At 44.9% G+C, this 27229-nt stretch overlaps 2 protein-coding genes across 5 annotated transcripts; one reads left to right on the top strand and one right to left on the bottom strand.

The window, feature by feature from the left end:
• Positions 1–390: 390 nt before the first annotated feature.
• LOC118398008 (uncharacterized) lies at positions 391–7380 on the top strand. 2 transcript variants are annotated; one of them, XM_035792936.2, is made up of 7 exons: positions 391–612; positions 2354–2588; positions 2715–3410; positions 3499–3587; positions 3744–3944; positions 4103–4172; positions 4316–7380. In XM_035792936.2, the coding sequence occupies exons 2-7, from the start codon at positions 2490–2492 to the stop codon at positions 4499–4501; spliced, it is 1341 nt and encodes a 446-aa protein (XP_035648829.1). In that variant the 5' UTR covers positions 391–612; positions 2354–2489; the 3' UTR covers positions 4502–7380. The 2 variants fall into 2 exon arrangements, with proteins under 2 accessions (XP_035648829.1, XP_035648830.1); XM_035792937.2 differs by lacking the exon at positions 391–612 and adding an exon at positions 1198–1348.
• Positions 7381–7568: 188 nt separating this feature from the next.
• Positions 7569–26945, bottom strand: LOC118398006 (large proline-rich protein BAG6). 3 transcript variants are annotated; one of them, XM_035792935.2, is made up of 24 exons: positions 26463–26945; positions 26156–26243; positions 25861–25978; positions 24537–24748; positions 24269–24340; positions 22591–22713; positions 22279–22475; positions 22015–22144; positions 21515–21721; positions 21020–21278; positions 20688–20747; positions 20220–20542; positions 19900–20020; positions 19426–19784; positions 18460–18691; positions 16850–17019; positions 16633–16686; positions 16449–16551; positions 16165–16289; positions 15733–15909; positions 15308–15520; positions 15028–15135; positions 14561–14707; positions 7569–8764 (listed from the first exon to the last, which is right to left on the bottom strand). In XM_035792935.2, exons 2-24 carry the CDS (start codon positions 26234–26236, stop codon positions 8666–8668), a joined length of 3690 nt encoding a protein of 1229 aa, XP_035648828.1. In that variant the 5' UTR covers positions 26237–26243; positions 26463–26945; the 3' UTR covers positions 7569–8665. The 3 variants fall into 3 exon arrangements, with proteins under 3 accessions (XP_035648828.1, XP_035648827.1, XP_035648826.1); XM_035792934.2 differs by having other exon boundaries at positions 18460–18742; positions 26156–26246; positions 26463–26944; XM_035792933.2 differs by having other exon boundaries at positions 18460–18742; positions 26463–26943.
• Between the last annotated feature and the right edge of the window lie 284 nt (positions 26946–27229).

The raw sequence follows: 27229 nt of genomic DNA, 5'->3' as shown, positions 1-27229 counted from the left end.
TTTACGGACAACGAGCCCCACTGTTAGGGGGTGGACACTAGTATCTTGTCAGTATATCCATAATCTTTGGCACCACCGAGTTTCATTCGCTAGTGAAAGAAAAGCAAAATTTCACAGCGCCACCAGTAGGTTTGTCACACAATTGTAGTCTTTTGTGAGTAAAAAAAAGCAATTGATAGTGGAATAATAATTGTGTTTAATGGATAGGATAAGTATTACATAATTATATGTTTTCTCAATAAATTGCTTGAAAAGTTTCATAAAAAAATGTAGCTAAAGAAGGTAGTCTCGACCTACAAAATGTTTACAGCAGTCTTCGATTTCATACTAGTATAGTCAGACTGAAATATGCATTCTCCACCAATCAGAGCTACGCCGGTGTATGACGTCTGGCGGTTTATCTTCTAGAAACGTTCCTACGCTTGCGTGAGGCGCGTTGCTGCTGGACAAGGACATTGGGAAATGGAATGACATTTGTGTAACGTTTGATAACTTCCAATTTTGTAACATTACGTGGGAAATAAAAAGTAAAGTACCTGACTTGGAGGATTATCATCTGGTCCTTGCTAAACTGACTCATCGCAATTTCTATCCAATCCGCTTCTGACACAGGTAACATGCTAGCTCCTAGCTAACCCACTGTTGTGCTGACATGTGATCTAGCTGCTAGCTTATCAACTAACAAGTTAGCGAGTTGTAGAACGTTGGAGTGCGTTTTACAACTACATTGAGGGGTCCCTATATTCGTCAATCAATAATGTATTTCCATACATAACATCAGTTGCTGCATGGTTCACTTGTTTCTGGTTGTGTCTGTACGATTGTTAATCGTCCAACCAATCCACTTGGCTACCAAAGGTTGAATGTCAGTTCACGTTTGATAAAGTCTAGAACGTGAAATGTTACATCATAGTATTGTATAATATTGTAGCTGCCAGAAAAATGGGTTGCAATCTATTCTGCCTCTGCAATCATGAGTAAATATCGTTTGTCTTAATGACAAACATGTACTGTTAGGTATGTACGGTTTTTCTATGTAGTGTATCAACATCAGGGTTCTAAAGTTATAGAAGAAACATCACGATATTCGCTACTGTAGTTATCGAGTTCAAATGTACCAAATTACTGTGTTATTGGGAAGACGAGAAGTCTGAGTATCAATTAAGATCTCGTGGTTTCCACCACTCACTGTCATGGGCAGTGTTGCCAACTCATCAGTAAGGAAAGTTGGTATTGGCTGTCCTAGAAGTCGCTAAATGATATCACCTAATTTGCATGATTGTCCATGTGCATGTAATTGTGATGGACACTGTAGGAGAGAGGAATAAGGTCGTGGGCGAGACAAAAAGTGAGTAAAAAACACCCTAAATATGTTTAGAACTACAAATGAACTTCTGTCATTCTTGGGTTTTTTTAATGTCACATTTCCAACTCTACTTTATCCGTGCTTGGGACCGGCAAAAGTGACCCAGAAGAGAGACTCTGGCGGAGTTACTTAGTTTTTTTACATTTACATCCCACCCTGAATGTAAGCCAGGGCGGGATCAGCCAGCTGCGGCTTCCCGCATACGTGATTCATTTGCAGTCTGGACGCCAGGGGTGAACATCTCCTGCTCTGACTGCAGCTGGGAGGGACTCGTTGAGAAGAGTAGGAATGATACGTGCTTTCATGTCAGTCTCCATTAACACCAGAAAAGGTCGCTAAATTTGTCGCTAGTCGCTTTTTTGAAAATGTCGCTAGAGGGGTCTGAATACTCCTAAATATAGCGGCAAAGTTGGCAACACTGGCTCTAAAAAGATCTTTCAAGTGGGGTGGGTTAAACTTTTAAAGTAAAAGAGGACCGACATGCTTCAAATATTTTTGCTCCTAGATGATCACTTCCAAAGCTGTGTTGTGTTGATTTATGGTAATTTGGCAAAAAGTTTAAAAGGAAACTTTTAGGAAAATTCAGTCAAATACTGAATTTGAAGTTGAACCACGAACTCCAGGGACATTTAAAAATGTCTTGAATAATTCCCACCTCATTGAAATTCTCTTCCATATCTAGAATTTTGAGTATTTGGAAACAAATCTAATCTGTGAAATTCCATGGATGCTAGATCTGACCTTTGTCATGGTATAGGCATGCATGTATGTGTACCGTATGTATACCTGTCTGACATAGAAGTGAATGCCAGTAGTATGAAGGTCAACTGGGTCTTGATTTACAGCCTAGCAACCTATGCATGAACTCACAACTGTTCCTTGAGGAGCCTACACATTCACACACCAGGCCATATGATCATATGGACATATCATTGAGACAATGGTCTAAAAATAACTGTTCACCCTCAACTGCCCCCCCTTATCTAGGTTTCTTAATTGGGATTGAGAGGGGACCAAGAAGATAAAGAGCTGGTCCTTCCTTTGGGTGGCTGTGACATGATGGTCTGGTGACTGTCTGGGGTGTCCCCTGGTGACTGGGGTTACACCCTACTCCCCGTCTTGAATGGCTGCATGTAGAGGGGCCCTCGCCTTGTGGGCGGGGTGTGTGAGGAGCCATGGCAACAGGCAACCAGTCAAGCAACAGTGCTGGAGTCTTGCACAGGTATTGTCTCGACAGATGGGCCTACATTCATTATTTGAATAAATGCAAGGCTGGATCCAAGTCTGGGACCAGGCTATATAAGAGGACCTTATGGAAAATCTTTACTTGTCCCATGTCAATTTGCAGGCGCTGGATGTGCAGTGGAGTGGACAGATTCGGCCTCTCAGCAGCGCGTCATGGGCCCTGGTTCCCCCCAACAGTCTGAGGTACCAGAACATCAAGCAGCCATCCCTGTCACACCCCTTCCACCATGCCAGCCACAGCCAGATGCCCCCGGGCCTGGACGAGGATTGGGAAGAGACTGTCAGCCTGTGTGTGCTGGTGCGGACTGTCCCTGGGGAGTGTGATGAACAGCACACCCTGGTGGAGGTGCCTCTGTTTGGGCAGACTAAACTAAGTGAGATCCTTGCTCCGAGAGGAGTCAGTAGGCCCGTGGAGTTCCTCTTCCCCATGACCACTGTGGATGGGAGCCGAGAGGATGACATCAGCGTTGGGAAGATGAACAAGGGAGAATGGCTGCATGATGATGCAGAAAAGAGGGAGAGAGGATCGTTCCGAAGGCTGTTTGAGACGGAAGGATGTCCTGCTCCATTTATGTATGGATCCAGGTTTTACTGCTTCCACTGTCCTGGAATGGAGCCGTTACCTGGTTACGGGGACAAATCGGGCAATATGATTGGACTAGAGAAAGAGTTGTCGCTGTTCCACACCTCTCTGTATAGTAGCTACACAGAGGGAGAGACAGTGGAGGGGGGACACAGCGACAAAGAGAGGGAGGATGAGGAGAAACTGGCCTTGATGTATGAAAAGCTGAGGATTGAGGTAAGAGGGATTTGTTTGTTAAAGAGTGCTGTTTGATGGCATACACTATTTAGTTATTAGTATTGATTATCATTTGTTTGATTTGCAGCTTCCAAGTTTTTTTGTGAAGAGTCATGACTACACCATGTACACAAATGATATCGAGTTCGTCAACTGTATTCTAAATGCCAAGACCAGGTAAATGCTACATTCTGGCTACTCAATAGCAGTTCACTTCCTAAATTGAAATCGAATTGACCTGAACCCTGATATTTATACGTATGTAACTACACACATTTACACCCCCATAATAGGTCTATATTATAATACAGTTATACTGTCTCTATCCTCTAGGGGCAGAGTTCTGTATCAGCTGAGCCTGTCTCTGTGGAGGCTGCTGTGTCTCTGTTACTATGCTGAGGCCCGGTTAGAGGTACTGAAACTGACTAAGCACCCAGAGGACATGACCATCAAGGCCAGGTGGAGGGTCAGAGGACTGCCCTTCCTCTCTCTGCTGCTGAGATTCTACCGCAAGGACAAAACTGACCTCTACAGGTACAGAAACCTAACTGGGATATGTTCATCTTTACACAATGTTCAGATATAAATGTATTGATTTGGTATTTGAATGGATAGGGGTTCGAGTCAGTGTTCCTCTTCATTGTTAATTACTTTTGATAATTTATACTCTAGTAAACACAGTCTTTCAACAGGTCATATGATGCGTTCTCCACCTTCTACCTTGGCCATGATGGACTCATACACTGTCACAAAGTGGAAAAAGTGAGTGGCCCTGTTGTGTACTGTCTCCTCTGACTCTGAAATGGACATGCCTACAAATAGCTGAGAAATATTATCAGATTCTCTGCCTTGCCTAAACTGATCACATCAAACTTGCTGAGTATTGTTTTCCCATCTTCCTCCAGATGATGAAGGCCCAGCCGCCCATCCTGCCCAGGGTGACCACTCTGTTAGCGGGGGCCCTTGTGGCCCTGGGGGTCCAGGAGCACCGGCCGGCCCTCAACCTCCTGCCCCCCCTGCTCTCCTCCCTCCGACAGAGCCGAGACGGAGAGAAAGGAGGGTCTAGAGGAAGGAGCATGTGTGTACCATGAGAGGAGTAACACGCACAGAGAGGGAAACATGTGATCAATGTTGTCCAGAAAAACAACTTGTTTATCCCTGATCACCCGTACAATCTCTCCCTATTGTGCGCCTGCTCTGGGGGGAAAATGTTTAATTAAAATAAACCTTTCCAAACCCGTTCTCTCTCTGGACTCCCACAGCAATCGAATAGCCGCTAATATTTTAGTTCATATGCAATCCAGAACTTCAGTTTATCCAATAAGTTGAGTTGAAACCTTGATCAGTACCCTGTTAACGCACAAACAAATGATCGCACCGCACTGAGTGATTGCTTGTGGGATGTTGAACCTCTCTTTGGGCCTAAACGCTCACCATGCACATAGCCTGCTGCTCATAAAAGTATCTGCTAAATGGTGTATATTATTGGACAACCCTATTTTCACTACATTACATGAAGACACTGTTAAATGCTAAAAAAAAATTAAAGAAAGGCAAGCTTAGTATTAAAGTTAAATTGATGAGTCATTATTGTAATCAGTCATTTTGTGTTTGTGTTCAGCCTATGGGCCAGTCAAACGTGCCTGGGAACTGGGCACACAGTTGTCACTGGTGAATGCATTGTTGATGTAACAGTTTGCACACAGCCCAAGAAACCCTTTACTGAGGCCAGGGGGTCTTAATATGGAGAGATTAGACCCCATTCCATATAGCCAGTTGAAGTTGTCTTATCTATGGCCTGCCATAACTCAATGTGGGCCTTGTTCTAACACACCCTCTGATCTCTGTGTGCCAGTGGAAAGTCATACATAGAGAGAGCATCCATGTGGCATAAAGCAACCTAATGCATGATGTCGGTCTCTCTGTCCCTGTACAATCTTATTTGGAAGTGTACATGTCAATCTCATAAGACTCTTATTTTGAAGAGCCTTAAATCTCATGTCCTCATTGCTGTACCTTTAACTCACAACCCCATTTATACCTTGGTTGGAAACTGCTAATGTCCTTCCATGTTGGATGGTTAACTTGCTGTCAGGGAGAGGAGACAGCTGCAGACTGGCTGGCTTGCAGTTAATGTTTGACCTGACCTCGGCTCATGTCCCTGACACTGCAACACAGTTGCATGACATACACTACATGACAAAGTATGTGGACACCTGCTCAATGACCCTCTAATTCCAAAATCATGGGCATTAATATGGAATTGGTCCCACCTTTGCTGCTATAACAGTCTCCACTCTTCTGGAAAGGCTTTCCACTAGATGTTGGAACATCGCTGTGGGGACTTGCTTCCATACAGCTACGAGCATTAGTGAGGTCGGGCGATTAGGCCTGGCTTGCAGGCAGCGTTCCAATTCATCCCAAAGGTGTAGGATGGGGGGTCTAGGCTCTGTGCAGTCCAGTGAAGTTCTTGCACACTGATCTCAGCAAACCATTTCTGTATGGACCTTACTTTGTGCATGGGAGCATTGTCATGATCAAACAGGAAAGAGCCTTCCCTAATTGGAAGCACATATTTGTCTAGAATGTCATTATATGCTGTAGCGTTAAGCTTTCCCTTCACTGGAACAAAGGGAACCATGAAAAACAGCCCCAGACCATTATTCATTCTCCACCAAACTTTAGAGGGCACTATGAATTGGGGGTAGGTAGCGTCCTGGCATTCGCCAAACCCAGATTAGTTCGTCAGACTGCCAGATGGTGAAGCGTGAGTCATCACTTCAGAAAATGTGTTTCCACTGCTCCAGAGTCCAATGGCGGTTAGCTTTAAACCACTCCAGCTGACACTTGGCATTGCGCTTGGCGATCTTTGGCTTGTCTCCGGCTGCTCAGCCATGGAAACCCAATTCATGAAGCTTCTGACGAACAGTTATTGTGCTAAAGTTGCTTCCAGAGGCAGTTTGGAACTCGGACAGATTATTTTAATATGCTTCTGCACTTGGCGGTCCAATTCTGTGAGCTTGTGTGGCCTACCACTTCGTGGCTGAGCCGTTGTTGCTCCTAGACATTTCCACTTCACAATAGCAGCACTTACAGTGGACTGGGAAGCTCTAGCAGGGCAGAAATTGGCTGAACTGACTTGTTGGAAAGGTGGCATATGACAGTGCCACATTGAAAGTCACAGCTCTTTACTAAGGCCATTCTACTGCCAATATTTGTCTATGGAGATTGCATGGCTGTGTGCTCGATTTTATACACCCGTCAGGTTTGTCATTTGGCTGAAATAGCCAAATCCACTCATTTGAAGGGGTGTCCACATACCTTTGTATATATAGTGTATATAGCACTCTGGAGTCATGTTTCTGAAAACGTGCATTTGCCTGTTCGGGACTGAGACTTCTCTGTTATTTTCTGAACGGTAAACAATACTCTTGATTGGAATGACAGTTGACTTAATTTAATGGTTATTATAAGTTGCAAAAAAAGGAGTATGTGTAGAATATTGAGTACCTGTCATCAGAATGTGACTCAAGCTTCCTCTGCATCATTGATAAAATGTGTTTCACTCAACATGTGTGTTTTGAGACTACAATGCTTTCTTAAACTAGGTGACAAAGCATGCCATGTGTTAAATCTAGCATGACCGTTAATACTCAACACTTGACTTTGAAGGGGCATACGTAAGGCATTCATAACACCTCATGAATGACGTTGAATAAATAAGTTATGAAGGTTGTTAGGAATGATACTGGAACACTTGTAAAGTTGTTACGATCGCTTACATTAAGGTTTTATCCCCTTCAAGTAACGTGTTACCTAACTCTTTAGTATCAGTAAAATTCAATCAGTACACAAATCGTAATGGAAAAAATGACAATGAATCATTCTCTTCTAGTGCCATGTGTTTGTTGTTGTTGCAATAACCCGGCTATGTATGTGTGAATAAAACTATCTAGTGATTATAAATGTGTATCTGCTGATATTCTTGACTGAGTCATATCATCCTACCCAACATTAGCACCTTAACACCTCAAAAGGACCGCACCAGACACTTATCTGACAACTTCAATCATATTTACATTTCTGCAAGAGCCGAGGGCTCAGTCAGTCAATCAATTGTTGAAAAAAATATATTAAAAAATCCCTTATTTCACAAAGTTAGCTTTTCGACATCGACAATTTATTTTAAAGCAATGTTCACAGGTTACATAGCATTCAACTTTTTACAACAGTCAGGTTCTAGAAATGATAGCTGTGGTCGCCTAGAAAGAAATACAATGACATAAAACGAGACTCATCTTTATCATGGTCTTGATTATGGCAGTTATTATTACAACTTAACATAATTATGGCTAAAACACCATTGAGCCTCGTATTAACAGTCACTTTAAAATAGCTCAACTCAAAATGTCACTGATGACATGACAATCACCCCTAACACCTAAACCTCTACCATCCTCTCTATCCTGAAAGTAAATACGTAAAGATGTAACACGATCATACCAGACAATGTTGCACTCACCACTGTTTCACTTGTTCGCACGGTTCAGTCTGGTTTAACCAGGCCAGTCAACATGTAGAATCTGTGCTTCTTTCATCTCTAGTCAGGATACCAAACTATACGCTCACGCCCCCCAAAAAAAAGCCTACGGAAGGTTTTCGTCACTTAACAAGGAATAGCTGTTGCATTATCACTAGAATATTATTACATCACGTTCTTAATACAATGTACAATTTGTGCTAATTTACAAGTTACAGCAAAACCTTAAGGACAACCAGACATACAGATGACCACAACCGGTTAGAAACAAGTTTGTTGGAATGAGAAAGCGGTGCTTTAGGGGAGATACCACAGAGAGACTGACATTTTCCATTGATAGATGACAGACAGGTTGTAAAGCTCTTCTCGGTTTTAAATATGTGTCATTTCAATGAGAAAGCAGGATTTAAGCAAGTCAAGACTTGTGTTTTCTTTTCTCTTTGTTCTTCACTGGACATGACAGACCCACAGGGAATGTTGTAGAATCGAATCTGGGGCGTGTTACAGAATGTTGAAGATAGAAGTTTCACGAATAGAGCTGACATGATTTGGGATGTGATGTTGAGATGTATGATGCTGGATACATCATGGTTGTGAGTGATTGGCTAGATAGGGTTATTGACAGGTGTGGCAACCAATCAGATTTTGAGTCATCCAGGGAGAAAACTGTGATTGACTAGATGGAATGGTTGACAGGCCTGAGGACCAATAATATTTAGGAGTCGTCTAGAGAAAATGCCCGGTGTGTGTTGGGGAAACGCTGGGAGCTGAATTCTGGGTCATCTCTCACTCTCTCCTTGATGTCACTCCTCACCTGAGAAACATAGGAGTCAAGGTTAGGGTTGGTCAGTCTCACGTTGCCACGCTTTAAAGTCTCGTTCATCCTGCTGTTTCAGAGTGAAAGTGAGCCAAACATTTTTTAGGTTTAGGCCCGGTTCATATACTTTTGAAATGCTTCTGTGGTTCCGCCCATACTTGGAGGTTATTACTAATGTACAGTGTATTCGGGAAGTATTCAGACCCCTTGACTTTTCCACATTTTGTTACTTTACAGCCTTACTCTAAAATTGATTAAATAAAACATTTTCATCAATCTACACACAATATCCCATAATGACAAAGCAAAAACAGATTTTATAAATGTTTACAAATGTATTAACACTTTAAAACAGAAATACCTTATTTACATAAGTATTCAGACCCTTTGTTATGAGACTCGAGATTGAGCTCAGGTGCATCCTGTTTTCATTGATCATCTTTGAGATGTTTCTACAACTTGATTGGAGTCCACCTATGGTAAATTCCATTAATTGGACATGATTTGGAAAGGCACACACCTGTCTATATAAGGTCCCACAGTTGACAGTGCATGTCAGAGCAAATACAGATATAGCCCTTGGTTCACTCCAGACCTGACTGCCCTCGACCAGCACAAAAACATCCTGTGGGGAACTGCAATAGCATCGAATAGTCACCGCGATTTGCAACTGTTCAGGGAAATCAGGAACCAATACACACAGTCAGTCAGGAAAGCCAAGGTCAGCTTCTTTAGGCAGAAATTTACATCCTGTAGCTCTAACTCCAAAAAGTTCTGGGACACTGTAAAGTCCATGGAGAACAAGAGCACCTCCTCCCAGCTGCCCACTGCACTGAGGCTAGGTAACACGGTCACCACCGATAAATCCATGATTATCGAAAACTTCAACAAGCATTTCTCAACGGCTGGCCATGCCTTCCTCCTGGCTACTCCAACCTCGGCCAACAGTTCCGCCCCCCCCCGCAGCTACTCGCCCAAGCCTCTCCAGGTTCTCCTTTACCCAAATCCAGATAGCAGATGTTCTGAAAGAGCTGCAAACCCTGGACCCGTACAAATCAACTGGGCTTGACAATCTGGACCCTAATATTTCTGAAACTATCCGCCACCATTGTCGCAACCCCTATTACCAGCCTGTTCAGCCTCTCTTTCATATCGTCTGAGATCCCATAGGATTGGAAAACTGCCGCAGTCATCTCCCTCTTCAAAGGGGGAGACACCCTGGACCCAAACGTGTTACAGACCTATATCCATCCTGCCCTGCCTATCTAAGGTCTTCGAAAGCCAAGTCAACAAACAGGTCACTGACCATCTCGAATCCCACCGTACCTTCTCCGCTGTGCAATCTGGTTTCCGAGCCGGTCACGGGTGCACCTCAGCCACGCTCAAGGTACTAAACGATATCATAACCGCCATCGATAAAAGACAGTACTGTGCAGCAGTCTTCATCGACCTGGCCAAGGCTTTCGACTCTGTCAATCACCATATTCTTATCGGCAGACTCAGTAGCCTCGGTTTTTCTAATGACTGCCTTGCCTGGTTCACCAACTACTTTGCAGACAGAGTTCAGCGTGTCAAATCGGAGGGCATGTTGTCCGGTCCTCTGGCAGTCTCTATGGGGGTGCCACAGGGTTCAATTCTCGGGCCGACTCTTTTCTCTGTATATATCAATGATGTTGCTCTTGCTGTGGGCGATTCCCTGATCCACCTCTACTCAGACGACACCATTCTGTATACTTCTGGCCCTTCCTTGGACACTGTGCTATCTAACCTCCAAACGAGCTTCAACGCCATACAACACTCCTTCCGTGGCCTCCAACTGCTCTTAAAAGCTAGTAAAACCAAATGCATGCTTTTCAACCGTTCACTGCCTGCACCCGCACGCCCGACTAGCATCACCACCCTGGATGGTTCCAACCTAGAACTAGTGGACATCTATAAGTACCTAGGTGTCTGGCTAGACTGTAAACTCTCCTTCCAGACTCATATCAAACATCTCCAATCTAAAATCAAATCTAGAGTCGGCTTTCTATTCCGCAACAAAGCCTCCTTCACTCACATCGCCAAACTTGCCCTAGTAAAACTGACTATCCTACCGATCCTCGACTTCGGCTATGTCATCTACAAAATAGCCTCCAATACTCTACTCAGCAAACTGGATGCAGTTTATCACAGTGCCATCCGTTTTGTTACTAAAGCACCTTATACCACCCACCACTGCGACCTGTATGCTCTAGTCGGCTGGCCCTCGCTACATATTAGTCGCCAGACCCACTGGCTCCAGGTCATCTACAAGTCCATGCTAGGTAAAGCTCAGTTCAGTCCTTATCTCAGTTCACTGGTCACGATTGCAACACCCACCCGTAGCACGCGCTCCAGCAGGTGTATCTCACTGATCATCCCTAAAGCCAACACCTCATTTGGCCACCTTTCGTTCCAGTTCTCTACTGCCTGTGACTGGAACGAATTGCAAAAATCACTGAAGTTGGAGACTTTTTATCTCCCTCACCAACTTCAAACATCTGTCTATTGGTAAATAGCCCACCCAATTTACCTACCTCATCTCCATACTGTTTATATTTATTTACTTTTCTGCTCTTTTGCACACCAGTATCTCTACCTGTACATGACCATCTGATCATTTATCACTCCAGTGTTAATCTGCAAAATTGTAATTATTCTACCTACCTCCTCATGCCTTTTGCACACAATGTATATAGACTCTCTTTTTTTCTTTTTTTTCTACTGTGTTATTGACTTAATTAATTGTTTACTCCATGTGTAACTCTGTGTTGTCTGTTCACACTGCTATGCTTAATCTTGGCCAGGTCGCAGTTGTAAATGAGAACTTGTTCTCGACTAGCCTACCTGGTTAAATAAAGGTGAAATTAAATAAAATTAAATAAAAATACCAAGCCACGAGGTCAAAGGAATTGTCTGTAGAACTCCGAGACAGGACTGTGTCGAGGCACAAATCTGGGGAAGGGTACCAAAAAATGCCTGCAGCATTGAAGGTCCCCAAGAACAGTGGCTTCCATCATTCTTAAATGGAAGATGTTTGGAATCACCAAGACCCGGCCAAACTGAGCAATCGGGTGAAAAGGGCCTTGGTCAGGGAGGTGACCAAGAACCCGATCGTCGCTGACAGAGCTCCAGAGTTCCTCTGTGGAGATGGACCCTGCCAGAAGGACAACCTTCTCTGCTACACTCCACCAATCAGGCCTTTATGGTAGAGTGGCCAGACGGAATCCACTCCTCAGTAAAAGGCACATGACAGCCCACTTGGAGTTTGCCAAAAGGTACCTAAAGAAAGGACTCTCAGACCATGAGAAACAGGGTTTTCTGGTCTGATGAAACCAAGATTGAACTCTTTGGTCTGAATGCCAAGCGTCATGTCTGGATGAAACCTGGCACCATCCCTACTAGAGGTCGACCGATTATGATTTTTTTAACGCCGATACCGATTATTGGAGGACCCCAAAAAAAACGCAGATACCGATTAATTGGCCGTTTTTTTTGCTGTTGTTGTAATAATGACAATTACAACAATACTGAATGAACACTTATTTTAACTTAATAATAACAATAATTAAAAAATCTATTTAGCCTCAAATAAATAATGAAACATGTTCAATTTAGTTTAAATAATGCAAAAACAAAGTGTTGGAGAAGAAAGTAAAAGTGCAATATGTGCCATGTAAGAAAGCTAACGTTTAAGTTCCTTGCTCAGAACATGACAGAACATATGAAAGCTGGTGGTTCCTTTTAACATGAGTCCTCAATATTCCTAGGTAAGAAGTTTTAGGTTGTAGTTATTATAGGAATTATAGGACTATTTCTCTCTATACGGTTTGTATTTCATATACCGTTGACTATTGGATGTTCTTATAGGCACTTTAGTATTGCCAGTGTAGCAGTATAGCTTCCGTCCCTCTCCTCGCTCCTACCTGGGCTCGAACCAGGAAAACATTGACAACAGCCACCCTCGAAGCAGCGTTATTCATGCAGAGCAAGGGGAAGAACCACTCCAAGTCTCAGAGCGCATGACGTTTGAAACGCTATTAGCGCACACCACGCTAACTAGCTAGCCATTTCACATCGGTTACACCAGCCTAACCTCGGGAGTTGATAGACTTGAGGTCATAAACAGCTCAATGCTTGAAGCATTGCGAAGAGCTGCTGGCAAAACGCACGAAAGTGCTGTTTGAATGAATGTTTACGAGCCTGCTGGTGCCTACCATCGCTCAGTCATACTGCTCTTATTAAATCATAGACTTAATTATAATAACACACAGAAATACGAGCCTTAGGTCATTAATATGGTAAAATCCGGAAACTATCATTTTGAAAATAAAATGTTTATTCTTTCAATGAAATACGGAACCGTTCTGTATTTTATCTAACAGGTGGCATCACTAAGTCTAGATATTGCTGTTACATTGTACAACCTTCAATGTTATATCATAATTACGTAAAATTCTGGCAAATTAGTTTGCAACGAGCCAGGCGGCCCAAACGGTTGCATATACCCTGACTCTGCGTGCAATGAACGCAAGAGAAGTGACTCAATTTCAACTGGTTAATATTGCCTGCTAACCTGGATTTCTTTTAACTAAATATGCAGGTTTAAAAATATATACTTCTGTGTATTGATTTTAAGAAAGACATTGATGTTTATGGTTAGTTACATGTTGGAGCAACGACAGTCCTTTTTCACGAATGCGCACCGCATCGATTATATGCAACGCAGGACACGCTAGATAAACTAGTAATATCATCAACCATGTAACTAGTGATTATGATTGATTGATTTTTATAAGATAAGTTTAATGCTAGCTAGCAACTTACTGTGGCTTCTTACTGCATTCGCGTAACAGACAGGCTCCTAGTGAAGCAGGTGGTTAGAGCGTTGGACTAGTTAACCGTAAGGTTGCAAGATTGAATCCCTGAGCTGACAAAGTAAAAATCTGTCGCTCTGCCCCTGAACAAGGCAGTTAACCCACCGTTCCTAGGCCGTCAATGAAAGTAAGAATGTGTTCTTAACTGACTTGCCTAGTTAAATAAAGGTGTAAAAAAAAAACTGATTTCCGATTGTTATGAAAACTTGAAATCGGCCCTAATTAATCGGCCATTCCAATTAATCGGTCGACCTCTAATCCCTACGGTGAAGCATGGTGGTGGCAGCATGTTTTTTAGAAGCAGTGACTGGGAGACTAGTCAGGATCGAGGCAAAGATGAACAGAGAAAAGTACAGAGAGATCCTTGATGAAAACCTGCTCCAGAGCACTCAGCACAACAGACTGGAGCGAAGGTTCAACTTCCAACAGGACAACGACCCTAAGCACACAGCCAAGACGATGCTGAAGTGGCTTCGGGACAAGTATCTGAATGTCCTTGAGTTGCCCAGCCAGAGCCCGGACTTGAACCCGATCAAACATCTCTCGAGAGACATGAAAATAGCTGTGCAGCGACGCTCTCCATCCAACCATACAGAGCTCGAGAGGATCTGCAGAGAAGAATGGGAGAAACTCCCCAAATACAGGTGTGCCAAGCTTGTAGCTTCATACCCAAGAATACTCAAGGCTGTAATCACTGTCAAAGGTGCTTCAACAAAGTACTGAGTAAAGGGTCTGAATACTTCAGATTTTGCTTTGCCATTATGGGGTATTGTGTGTAGATTGATGAAGAAAAAACCCAAATTTAATACATTTTAAAATAAGGTAACATAAGAAAATGTGGAAAAAGTCAAAGGGTCTGAATACTTTCCGAATGCACTGTACATGTGATTGGATTTACCTGTTCTTGGTAGGCCTCCTGAAGCTCTGGCTCCTCTAGCTCTCCCTGGAGGCTATCTGGGGTAGTGACAGGTCTGACTCCTGCCGCACGGGCCGCCCGGCTCACTGCCTCAGACAGGGACAGGTGAGGGCCTTCACCCTGGTGGGTCTGCGAGAGGGGGATAACAACAGGTCAACACTAACCAGAGCTGTGTTCAGTAGGCACGAAACAGGAGAATAATATGTTTTGAAATTGGGAGGTATTACACAAAATTGTCCAATGATAAACGCTAATTCCCCTCTTCCGTATCAAAATGTTTGTCTCTCAATTCCTATAGAAACACTGTTAGAATAACCAGGTATACAGACTACAGACTTTCTGTTGAGAATATTCCTCTTCCGGTATTACTTAATGGGCATAGCGTCCTCATGACAAATAATTATAATTTACAATGGCACATTAGGTTCCTAAGCAGATGGACAGCTCACCTTCCTCCTCTTGGCAGGCATCCCGTGGAGGTATGCATCAGACAGAGGGGGCTGAGCCTTCATCTTCCTCTGAGACAGCATGTCGTGTCTGATGATAGGAACCCACTCCTGATGAACCCAAACACACAGCTCAGTGGTTAAACAGGTGGGCCTGTAACCAAATAGTCACAAGATCAAATCCCATGTCTGACTGGGGAATTCTAGGTATCCTAGAAGCCATTGTGTCCTTGAGCAAGGCACTTAACCCCTAAACAATAAAGCATAGGTCCTATGTCCTTACAGGGGGCACTGCAGCTGCCCAGGGCTCCACGTCTCCTCCAGACTCCTCCCTTCCTCCTGCTGCCATGGCAACAGCTCCTCTGGTCTCCCCTGATGATGCTCTCTGCGAGGGGGCGGTCACCCCGGGATATCCTCCGACCTCCTGTCTGTTCCCTGATGAAGCCATGGCCTCCTCTGCAGTGGTGGCCGGGGCCGGGGACAGACCTTCATCCATCTAGATAGGTAGAGAGAGGAGAGTAGGTTAACTAAGGTTAGCTGTACTGTCTGAAGACAAAGATAACCATGTTCTCAAAGCTGTCTGAACTTTGTGTTTCTTGCTGATTTCTAGGCAACCCCAAGCATGCAGTGTCCTTATAACCCTCAGATAACAACACCTGGAAAGACTGACCACAACACACACACACACACACACACACAATCACTTACCTCCACACTCTGTGTGTCTGTCTGCTGTCCAGCCTGTGCTCTCTGTGTGTGGATGACATAGTGCTGGATGTGGTCCTCAGTGACTGGGTTGTGATCCAGGATGACGTGGAGTCTCATGGTCATCATACTGGTCAGCCAGTTGACCAGGCTGGGGTTGACCTCTGCTGACATCCTCCTCTTTGGACATAGAGGAGAGAGAAAACATGTATAGATCTTTACATCATACACACCAAGCAGATATACCAGGACTCAACCCACAACCTACCAGATACAATGGGATTCAACTGATTCATTCATTGACTAGTTTAGCAACTAGCTTGTACTGAAATGGGAAAATGTTGTTGACCGGCTATGGGTCCTGAGGACCGGGTTGTGAAACACTCAAGTCTATCAAATATTAGAGTGGATAGAGTAGTGGAGGAGTGTACTAACGATGCGGTGGTTGATGACTTGGGTGAGTGCTCTCTGTTCCCCTCGGAGACAGTAAAGGTTGAGAGCCAGACACTCAAACAGACCCTGGGTGCAGAGCAGCAGCAGGCGGTGACCAAACGTTTGGTCTGCAGAGAGGTAGAGACACACAACACCAGCAACAGATTTACAGTCATGCTGCTGTTAGGTACTAGACTAGGGTTGACAGTAGTCCGGTAAACCAGTTTGGTAACAATGTGTAGGACCCAGTATAGAAAAGCTTTACACAAGGGGTTTGAGTGTGTTACCTGTGCAGCGTAGGATGTGTGTGGCCACGCGGGTGAACTGCTGTCTAAGGAAAGTGATGTTGGTTTGAATGATGTCCACACCCTCTCTCACAGTCACTGTGGCCTGAGAGAGAGACAGGGTACTGTATTATTACAATATTCTAAACATATTGTGACAATTTAATAGTCAGAGTGGGAGACTTACAAAGCTCTCTGCTATGTACTCCTCCAGATCATTGATGAGGTCCACAGATGCTGCCTGAAAAGACAGAACATAGTGCTTTCAGTTTCTAATCTTTTGAGGTGAGATGCCACAAACATTGGCCTTAATAAAGTTCACTGCAAATGGAGAGGATACTGTGCCAATTTCATGTCACGATTCTCATTAAAACAGCAGCTGGCAGTAGAGCAGAGATACTCACGTTGATATTGGCGTCAGTAGGCTCTCGACCCTGCAGGTAGTGCTGGTTGAAGAATTCAGTGAGCTGGGGCTGGATCCGGCTGATTGGCTGGGCGTTACCATGGAGTAACAACACCATATCCACCATGGAGAAACTGTGACACACCAGGGACAACAGGTCCCCAAAGAACCCTGCAGAGAGATGAGGTCAAAGAATATGTTCAGCAAAAACGAAGACACTTCGGTCTTCTGTCACTTTTCCAAGAACACTATCACAGGTGTAATTTATACAAAATATATTTATTTTTTTACATTTACAGTCGGACGTTTACATACACCTTAGCCAAACACACTTAATCTCAGTTTTTCACAATTCCTGACATTTAATCCTAGTAAAAAATTAGGATCACCACTTTATTTTAAGAATGTGAAATGTCAGAATAATAGTAGAGAGAATTATTCATTTCAGCTTTTATTTCTTTCATCACATTCCCAGTGAGTAAGAAGTTTACAGACACTCAATTAGTATTTGGTAGCATTGCTTTTAAATGGTTTAACATGGGTCAAATATTTCAGGTAGCCTTCTTCAAACTGCCCACAATAAGTTGGGTGAATTTTGGCCCATTCTTCCTGACAGAGCTGGTGTAACTGAGTCAGGTTTGTAGGCCTCCTTGTTCACACACGTTTTTTCAATTCTGCCCACAAATCTTCTATAGGATTGAGGTCAGGGCTTTGTGATGGCACTCCAATACCTTTACTTCGTTGTCCTTAAGCCATTTTGCCACAACTTTGGAAGTATGCTTGGGGTCATTGTCCATTTGGAAGACCCATTTGCGACCAAGCTTTAACTTCATGACTGATGTCTTGAGATGTTGCTTCAATATATCTACAAATTTTCCTTCCTCATGATGCCATTTATTTTGTGAAGTGCACCAGTCCCTCCTGCAGCAAAGCACCCCCACAACATGATGCTGCCACCCCCGTGCTTCACGGTTGGGATGGGGTTCTTCGGCTAGCAAGCCTCCCCCTTTTTCCTCCAAACATAACGACAGTCATTCCTGTTAAACAGTTATATTTTTGTTTCATCAGACCAGAGGACATTTCTCCAAAAAGTACGATCTTTGTCCCCATGTGCAGTTGCAAACCGTAGTCTGGCTTTTTTATGCCGGTTTTGGAGCAGTGGCTTCTTCCTTGCTGAGCGGCCTTTCAGGTTATATTGATATAGGACTCGTTTTACTGTGGCTATAGATACTTTTGCACCTGTTTCCTCCAACATCTTCACAAGGTCCTTTGTTGTTGTTCTGGGATTGATTTGCACTTTTCGCACCAAAGTACATTCATCTCTAGGAGACAGACAGAACGAGTGGTTGAAAAACAAGTTTTAATGACTCCAACCTAAGTGTATGTAAACCAACCTCCGACCTAAGTGTATTTAACCAGAAACACTTACCTATTTAAGTTGAATGCTCATATTGTAAGGCAACCACATTTCCCCATTATTACAAGTAAATCCATCTAAATAGGTGCTATCTTTTTGGTGCTAGTAAGAAAAGACACGTGTGTGTATGAGTGCAAGAAAGACAAGGACAACAGTTAAGTGTTAGAAGGTTTTTACTTTCGTCAATGACTCACCGACAGCGTCTCCAGATCCAGGTGTGAAGAGGTTGGTGGTCTGAGACAGTCTCTGGATGAACTGAGCGATGCTCTCCCCGTTCCCCTGCGGAGCCCCCAGAGACCCCATCATGGTGGAGAGGACCCCCTGGACAATACCTGTAAATAACTCCGGGCTCAGGGATGGGTCCCCTCCACCCCCAGGGGCCGCCTGGTGAGGGGGGTTAGGGGTGCCTTGGCCAGGGGGAGGCTCCTGGCCGGGTAGGGGTACGGGTGAGGGTCGGGAGAAGATGGGTTGGTTAGCCTAGAAATGGGAGAGGAACTATTGGGTAACTATTGGGTGACACTTTGTTGCACAGTCATCTAGTTGTCTAGAGTTTACTTCTACTAAATGCGACTACTTCAACTTCGACTAATGACCACAACTTTGACTAATGACGACAGCTTTGACTAATTACAACAACTTCTACTAATTACAACAACTTCCGACTAATTCAGACCTCTATAAATGTCGATGACTGTGACAAATTCAGACAACTTCTACAAATTCAGACAACTTCGACAAATTCAGACAACTTCAGACAACTTCAGACAAATTCAGACAACTTCTACAAATTCAGACAACTTCTACAAATTCAGACAACTTCGACACATTCAGACTTCTATCAATTTTGACGACTTCCGACGACCTCTGACAAATTCAGACAACTTCGACAAATTCAGACAACTTCAGACAACTTCGGGCCTAATTGCGGCGGCTTCGGCCTAATTGCGGCGGCTTCGGCCTAATTGCGGCGGCTTCGGCCTTATTGCTGAGGCTTTGACTTCTACTAATTAGGACTCATTTAATTACGACTACTACTAATTAGGACTACTTCAATTGCTATTACAGTGTGATAACAGAGTAATTACATAATTATAAGAGTTACTTTTCAGTCACATTGATTATAAGAGTTACCAATACGGTTCAATAATTTTCTCTCTCACCTGGATGAAGTCTGACATTCCCTGGAAGAACCCTGGGACCCCTGGTACAGTCACAGTGATGTGTGGGTTAGCTCCAGAACCAGGGGCTCCTGGCCCACTAGCTCCACCCAGTAGGGAGCCCAGGAGTTGGGCTAGGTTGGCCTCGGCGACCCCTTCCGGTGGCTGGCCCATGGAAGTGGTGTTGGTGGTGTGGGTGGTGGTCTGGCCAGATGTGTTCGCCCCACAGGAGGGGTGGGGAGGGATGGGATTGGAGGAGGAGAAGGAGGAGGAGGCAGAAGAGGATGAAGAGGAGGAGGTGGAGAAAGAGAAGGAGTGGGAGGCTGAGGAGGAGCTGGTGGATGTCTGATCACCTGGAGGAACTGGGAAAAAGAAGACTTCTGATTCATTGTCCATTTTCTTTGAACACTACAAAATAAAACCCATCATTCACCCATTATAATAATCAATAAATCAACCAATCAATCAATCACTCACCTTGCTGTCCAGGCATCTGTCCAAACATCTGTTGTCCAGGCATCTGTTGTCCAGGCATCAGTAGCTGTCCAACCAGACCACTGATCATCTGAGTTAGGGGAGAGGAAGCCAGAGGTGTGCCCTGGAAGAAGAGAAGAAATGGATGAAGACATCAGTTGATTAGTTGAATAAGGTGTGTTAGAGAACGGCCGGAACAAAAGTCTGCAAAACCAGTAGCTCTCCAGGAGGACTGGCCACCCCTGTCAAAGTACAACAGCACAAGGACATAAGAGACCAAAGTCATTCCTCACAGACTTCTCCATCTCTGCCCCTCTCCTCACCTGAAGGTTCTGTTGCCCACCAGCAGGAGGCACTGAAGCCCTGAGGTTGACGGTGGTGCCCCTGGTGCCCACAGGCTGGGGGATGTGGGGGGAGAAGGAGGGGTGCGTGATCACCACCCTGGCTCCAGGGGGCAGAGGCCCGTGAGGGTGAGGGGGGGCAGAGGTGTCAGAGCTGGGGGTGGTCCCGGGGATGCCTACTCCTGGTTCCCCGGGGTGACCCGTGGCAGCAGCGGTTGCCATGGCAGCAGCCTGCTGAGAGATCTGGTGGACGATGGCCTGCATGAACTCTGGAGGAAGGCCTGCGATTTGGACTGGAGTAGCACCTTCAGATTGAGAGAGTACAGAGATAAATAGTTGATATAACGGTCAGCAACATCCCAGGGACTAGTGGTTCAGAGACTGTGGTATAGTGGTCTGGTGTATATACCATAATGAACATAGTGTGATGTAGGAGTCAAAAGCACTCACCAGGCTGTCCAGTACCCATAGGGATCGGTTGTCCTTGGACCTGAGGGCCGCTGCCAGATTCTAAGAGAGAGACCAACAAGTGAGAAGACATTACCTTACAACTCTGAACATGTATACTGGGTATGCAAGCTTTTGCTACATTACAGCTCTCCTCGGACACACCTATAAGTTTCCTATAGGAAATCAACAATGACTATGGTGTCTCTCGGTTTGGAATGATTATCTAATGTACTGATTATTTGGTACGCATGAAAGACACAGTTAAGGCATGACAACTCAAAGATGAGCCAAGAGCAAGAGAGAGAAAATAACAAACGTGTCCCCTCCCTCACCATCCAGGTTCATCTGCATCATTACCACAGGCTCCATGGTCTGGTGGGTGATTCTGATGACATGCGGAGCCCCCTGGCCCTGAATTGGCTGCTGATTGGCTGCGTTGGGCTGTGGAAGCGGGGCCTGGCCCTCTGACTGGCCAGGAGCCTGAGAGGGTTGGGCCCAGCCCTCGGCTGCATGCCTCCCATTGGACGTCATGGTGACTGTGGTTCCCAAATTTCCAAGGTTCCCCAGGTTTCCTAAGTTTCCAAGGTTTATCTGAAGACACAAGTCTGCTAAATGACTTAAATGTAAATGTAAGTTAGTAACGTCCCAAGGAAATGGTGTGCATTTACAAAGTTAAATTTGAAAAGACCTACAGCGAAATGCTGGTAAAAGTATGAAAGGCTGGTGATTTGAATTTGAATCCACCAACCAGTGAGGTTTAGTTTTAGAACCTGGTGCTAAAATGACTGAGAGTATATGTGGAAGACTCTCTCCACACAGTGACCTACCGGTATGGGGGTGTGGTGTGGCATACCACCCTGCAGCAGGACGGGGGAGCCATAGTGGGACATGGGCCGAACCACGTGGAGGTGACGGGGGGGAGGAGTGGCCAGGTTACAACGTAGGTCACTAAGGGCAACCAGGGTGTTGCCAAGGAGACGTAGAGACTCCCCGACCAGGTTGAGAACGTGCTGGTCCTCTTCTCTTTCCTGGGTCTGTGAAGACAGATGAACAAAGTGGTGACTGATTCACCTGTGGTTTATTCAAGTCTGTTTGGGGCTCCATTTCACTCATGCAAGCAGCACTGTGACTGACCTATTCAAGAAGACTAACTCAACTCTGCGGCACAGTTTATGTTGTAACTTTTCTTCTCATGGACACCATTGAAGTTAAAGGACGAATATGTAACAGGAGTTTAAGTTTGAAGTAAAAACAGTGTGATAATGTTTTGCATGGGTTGAAGAGGTAGTTGCTGTGCAACTGAATATAATGGAGTTGTAGTGTTTACGTTGTTGTTGTAGTCTGCTGAAGTGGCAGCCCCAAGGATGGAGTGAGTTCTCTCTATGAAGGGACGAAGCCTCTCCTCCACCCTCCTCACCTCTGACAACACCTCCACTAGCGCTGCTGGGCTGGGGTGGCTGGGGAGGGAGTGGAGGAAGCAGAGAGAGAGAGAAAGAGAGAGAGGGAGAGGTATGTGTTCAGTAGGAAATAAACAGGAGCATGCGTTTTGATTCTATTTGAAACAGTACGCTGTGCCCTCCCGAGCACTTACTTGGGCCCGGGGTGGGGTGGTCCCTCTGTCTGGCTGGAGGAGGTGGGAGGGGGAGGTGGTGGAGCAGGAGGGGAGGTGTCCATAGGCTGGGATGCTCCTGCAGTGGCAGCTGTCGCGGAAGAGGATGACGAGGAGGAAGAGGAGGTGGACTGAGATGTCTCCGGCTCGGCTTGAGATGGAATACCACTGGGCTGACCCTGCAAACACAAACATGTTGTCTAAAAGGTCAATTAGGCACTAAAAATAGATTTCTGTATAATATAGAATAATAGCAGAGCATAACATAGCATAGTATGCGAGTTGTTACTGTACCTCCAGTCTGTGGATCAGAGACTGGGTATCCCTTAGCAAGTTCTCAGCCAATTGCAGCCTCATCCTGGGCTCGCTCTGCACTGATTGGTCAACGTTGATATGCACATCCACTGAACCATTGCTCTACAAACAAGACAGATCATAAACATACCCTAATAGTAATGTAATAGACAGATATCTATGTGTACACATATTCCTCGATTTTGAAAGATAATCACATTATTTTGTCCATTTAAATAACATCAAATTAATCAGAAATACAGTGTAGGCATTGTTAATGTTGTAAATGACTATTGTAGCTGGAAACGGCTGATTTTTAATGGAATATCTACATAGCAGTACAGAGGCCCATTATCAGCAACCATCACTCCTGTGTTCCAATGGCACATTGTGTTAGCTAAATCAAGTTTATCATTTTAAAAGGCTAATTGAACATTAGAAAACCCTTTTGCAATTATGTTAACACAGCTGAACACTGTTGTTCTGATTAAAGAAGCAACACAACTGGCCTACTTTAGACTAGTTGAGTATCTGAAGCATCAGCATTTGTGGGTTCGATCACAGGCTCAAAATTTGATCTGATTAGTCCAAATTTTAGGTTTTTGTTGTCCTGTTGTAAGGTGAACCTTCGCCCCAGTCTGAGGTCCTGAGCGCTCTGGAGCAGGTTTTCATCAAGGATCTCTCTGTACATTTCTCCGTTCATCTTTCCCTCGATCCTGACTAGTCTCCCAGTCCCTGCCGCTGAAAATCATCCCCTCATGATGCTGCCACCACTGTGCTTCACTGTAGGGATGGTGCCAGGTTTCCTCCAGACATGATGCTTGCCATTTAGGTCAAAGAGATCCATCTTGGTTTCATCAGGGCAGAGAATCTTGTTTCTCATGGTCTGAGAGTCCTTTAGGTGCCCTTTGGCAAACTCCAAGCGGGCTGTCAAGTGCCTTTTACTGAGGAGTGGCTTCCATTTGGCCACTCTACCACAAAGGCCTAATTGGTGGAGTGCTGCAGAGATGGTTGTCCTTCTGGAAGGTTCTCCCATCTCCACAGAGGAACTCTGGAGCTCTGTCAGAGTGACCATCGTGTTCTTGGTCACCTCCCTGACCAAGGCCCTTCCCACCCGATTGCTCAGTTTGGCTGGGCGGCCAGCAACTTCTTCCAGAGTGATGGAGGCCACTGTGTTCTTGGGGACCTTCAATGCTGCGGACATTTTTTGGTACTCTTCCCCTGATCTGTGCCTTGAATCCTGTCTCGGAGCTCTACGGACAATTCCTTCGATCTCAAGGCTTGGTTTATGCTCTGACAACTGTGGGACCTTATATAGACAGGTGTGTGCCTTTCCATATCATGTCCAATCAATTGAATTTACCAGAGGTGGACCGCACTCAAGATGTAGAAACATCTCAAGGATGATCAATGAAAACAGGATGAACCAGAGTTCAATTTCGAGTCTCTGAATACTTATGTAAATAAGGTATCTGTTTTATGGTTAATAAATTTGCAAACGTTTCTAAAAACCTGTTTTTGCTTCATCGTTATGGGGTATTATGCGTAGATTGCTGATGATTTTTATTTATATAATCCATTTTAGAATAAGGCTGTAATGTAACAAAATGTGGAAAGATTCAAGGGGTCTAAATACTTTCCAAAGGCAATGTATATGACAGTAATAAGGAAGACTTACTCGAGTGCTGGTGCTGACTCTGGTATTCCTTCCTGCTTCTCCCACTCCTGCCATCATCTGCTGCACTTGCATCTTCCAAGGAAACCACAGTTATTACACTTGTATTACTTCATTGTTAATACACTCGATGTTCAACAAATCCTACAGACACATTTGGTACCGATTAAAACGGTTTGATTCAATACATTTTTTAGGTGCTCAATATTTTTTTTGAATAAAGACTATGAAACAGCTGCACAGTGCACACCAACACACAACCTTGACTCACCTGTATCTGCTGAGGGTCCATGATGTTGACTGGCAGGTTAAAGGTTCCCAGCATGACGTAGCTGTTCCCGTTGCGGTCCTGGGGGCCTCCCTGGGAGGAGGTGGTGGCACCTCCCTCTGTTCCCCCTGAGGACACTCCTCCTCCCCCACCGCCAGACTGGGAGGTCTGAGGAGGAGCACGCTCCACCAGGTGGATCACCTTACCAGCCACATCTGAGAGGAGGCCATAGGAGGAGAGAATGAGAGTGGAGGAGAGAGAATGAGAGTGGAGGACAGAGAAGGAGAGAGGACAGAGAAGGAGAGAGGACAGAGAACAAGAGCAGAGGATGACAGGACAGTGAAGCAGAGTGGAGGACAGAGAAGCAGAGTGAAGCAGAGTGGAGGACAGAGAAGCAGAGTGGAGGACAGAGAAGCAGAGTGGAGGACAGTGAAGCAGAGTGGAGGACAGTGAAGCAGAGTGGAGGACAGAGAAGCAGAGTGGAGGACAGAGAAGCAGAGTGGAGGACAGACAAGCAGAGTGGAGGACAGAGAAGCAGAGTGGAGGACAGAGAAGCAGAGTGGAGGACAGAAGCAGAGTGGAGGACAGAGAAGCAGAGTGGAGGACAGAAGCAGAGTGGAGGACAGAGAAGCAGAGTGGAGGACAGAGAAGCAGAGTGGAGGACAGAGAAGCAGAGTGGAGGACAGAGAAGCAGAGTGGAGGACAGAGAAGCAGAGTGGAGGACAGAGAAGCAGAGTGGAGGACAGAGAAGCAGAGTGGAGGACAGACAGGGAGAGTGGAGGACAGACAGGGAGAGTGGAGGACAGAGAAGCAGAGTGGAGGACAGAAGCAGAGTGGAGGACAGAGAAGCAGAGTGGAGGACAGAAGCAGAGTGGAGGACAGAAGCAGAGTGGAGGACAGAGAAGCAGAGTGGAGGACAGAGAAGCAGAGTGGAGGACAGACAGGGAGAGTGGAGGACAGAGAAGCAGAGTGGAGGACAGAGAAGCAGAGTGGAGGACAGAAGCAGAGTGGAGGACAGAGAAGCAGAGTGGAGGACAGAAGCAGAGTGGAGGACAGAAGCAGAGTGGAGGACAGAGAAGGAGAGAGGAGGACAGCGAAGGAGAGAGGAGGACAGCGAAGGAGAGAGGAGAGCAGAGAAGAGGAAAGGAGAAAAGACGGGGAGAGAAGAGAAGTCCTGGGGTTACTGGAGCAAGGTGTTCTCATGTACATTCTCAATAACACAAGATGTCCAGCAATGTTAACTGTTTTGCTGTTTTACAACAGATCAGAGACTATGTATGCTGTGTCCTTTGAATAGAATAGAATAGTTGCTGGCTTTTTTACTCACTGTATTCGTTCAGTGTCCTCTCATCCTGCAGCACTCTTCCCTGGTAGATTAGTCTCTGCTTGTCCACTGGGATCTCCACTGATGCAGCTATGTGTTCTTTGAACTCCTTCACTGTCAACTGAGGGAGAGGTTGGAGGCTCAGTGCATTGCTAGTACAGAGCTGAATAAATATATTTCCCACTCATAAGTGTACAATATATAGGCCACATAGGAGTAGCCTGGAATCTAAACTGATATGTTCAGTTGGATTTCAGATTAAGACAAAAGCAGACAACAACAGGAAGTCACAGCCTACCTCCCTACGGACAGTGTAGCTCCTGCTCTGGGAGTCCAGGGTCTTCACAGTGACCTCTATGGTGCTTGCTGACTCCTCCATGGTTTCTCTGCTAGAGCACAGAGAAATAGTCAACAAATGTGTTTTCTCCCAGAAAATGTTCACCCATGAAGACAAATGGGGTGTATTTATTACGGAAAACGTTCAAGAAGCATTCTACTACACCCGCAATAACATCTGCTAAATATGTCTATGTGACCGATACAATTTGATTTGAACCCCCCCGCTACAAAGTCGATTGGTACTCAGATCGTTAATAGTACTGTACCTGTTTTGGGTAATTTCACTTGAATCAGGGTTGTTGTTAGCTTGCTAGCCAGCTTATCCAAACGAAATTATCAGGAAGCCAGCTAACCTCCCAGAGGAACTTCTTTGTCTTCGTTCAATGTCAAAGCAAGGCAATTCCTTTACTTTCTCTGCATCCAACGGAATACACTGTCGGTGAAATTGCAATGGTATTACATGAGCAATTGGGTACTTTGTCTATTCTTCAAATATTTAAAGTTAATTTTCCGTTCAATAGTTGCTAAAAAAAAGTGCGACACTACCTATTCGGGCAAGGACCCATATGACGCACAAAATGCAAGCGTCCATTTTAAATGCCTGTTTGTTTTAGTGTGAATCTGAGTGTGAGAGTAATAACTGGGTACAGTTAAACAAAATGGACCAATTATCAAATTTACTGATGCAGTTTAACATCAGTGTGTCTAATGTACTTGTGTACTCTACTGTATGCTCTCGCTCCTAATGTTCTTTCTATCTCTCCAAGACCCTTACTTCCTTCCTCTGGCCCTTGGGAATGAGATTTGGAGCACAGTGTTCCCTCTATTCATCCCTCACCTCTTTCTCATCTCAGCTTGAGCTTAATCCTGCCTATTTTTAGCTGAAGCCAGGATGGTTGGTGTGTGTTAATGGGCACAGTGTTAACTTTACCTTCATGACACAATGTTCAGCTTGTGCAGAGGGTGTGAGAGGAGAGGGAACACAAGAGGCCATATGCACTAGATTGGAAATAACTGGACAGTTGAGAAATTC

The sequence above is a fragment of the Oncorhynchus keta genome, chromosome 19 (assembly GCF_023373465.1).
Source record: "Oncorhynchus keta strain PuntledgeMale-10-30-2019 chromosome 19, Oket_V2, whole genome shotgun sequence".
Classification (NCBI taxonomy): Eukaryota; Metazoa; Chordata; class Actinopteri; order Salmoniformes; family Salmonidae; genus Oncorhynchus; species Oncorhynchus keta.
Note: the sequence above shows the minus strand (reverse complement) of the source record. Positions and strands in the feature narration are given on the sequence as shown.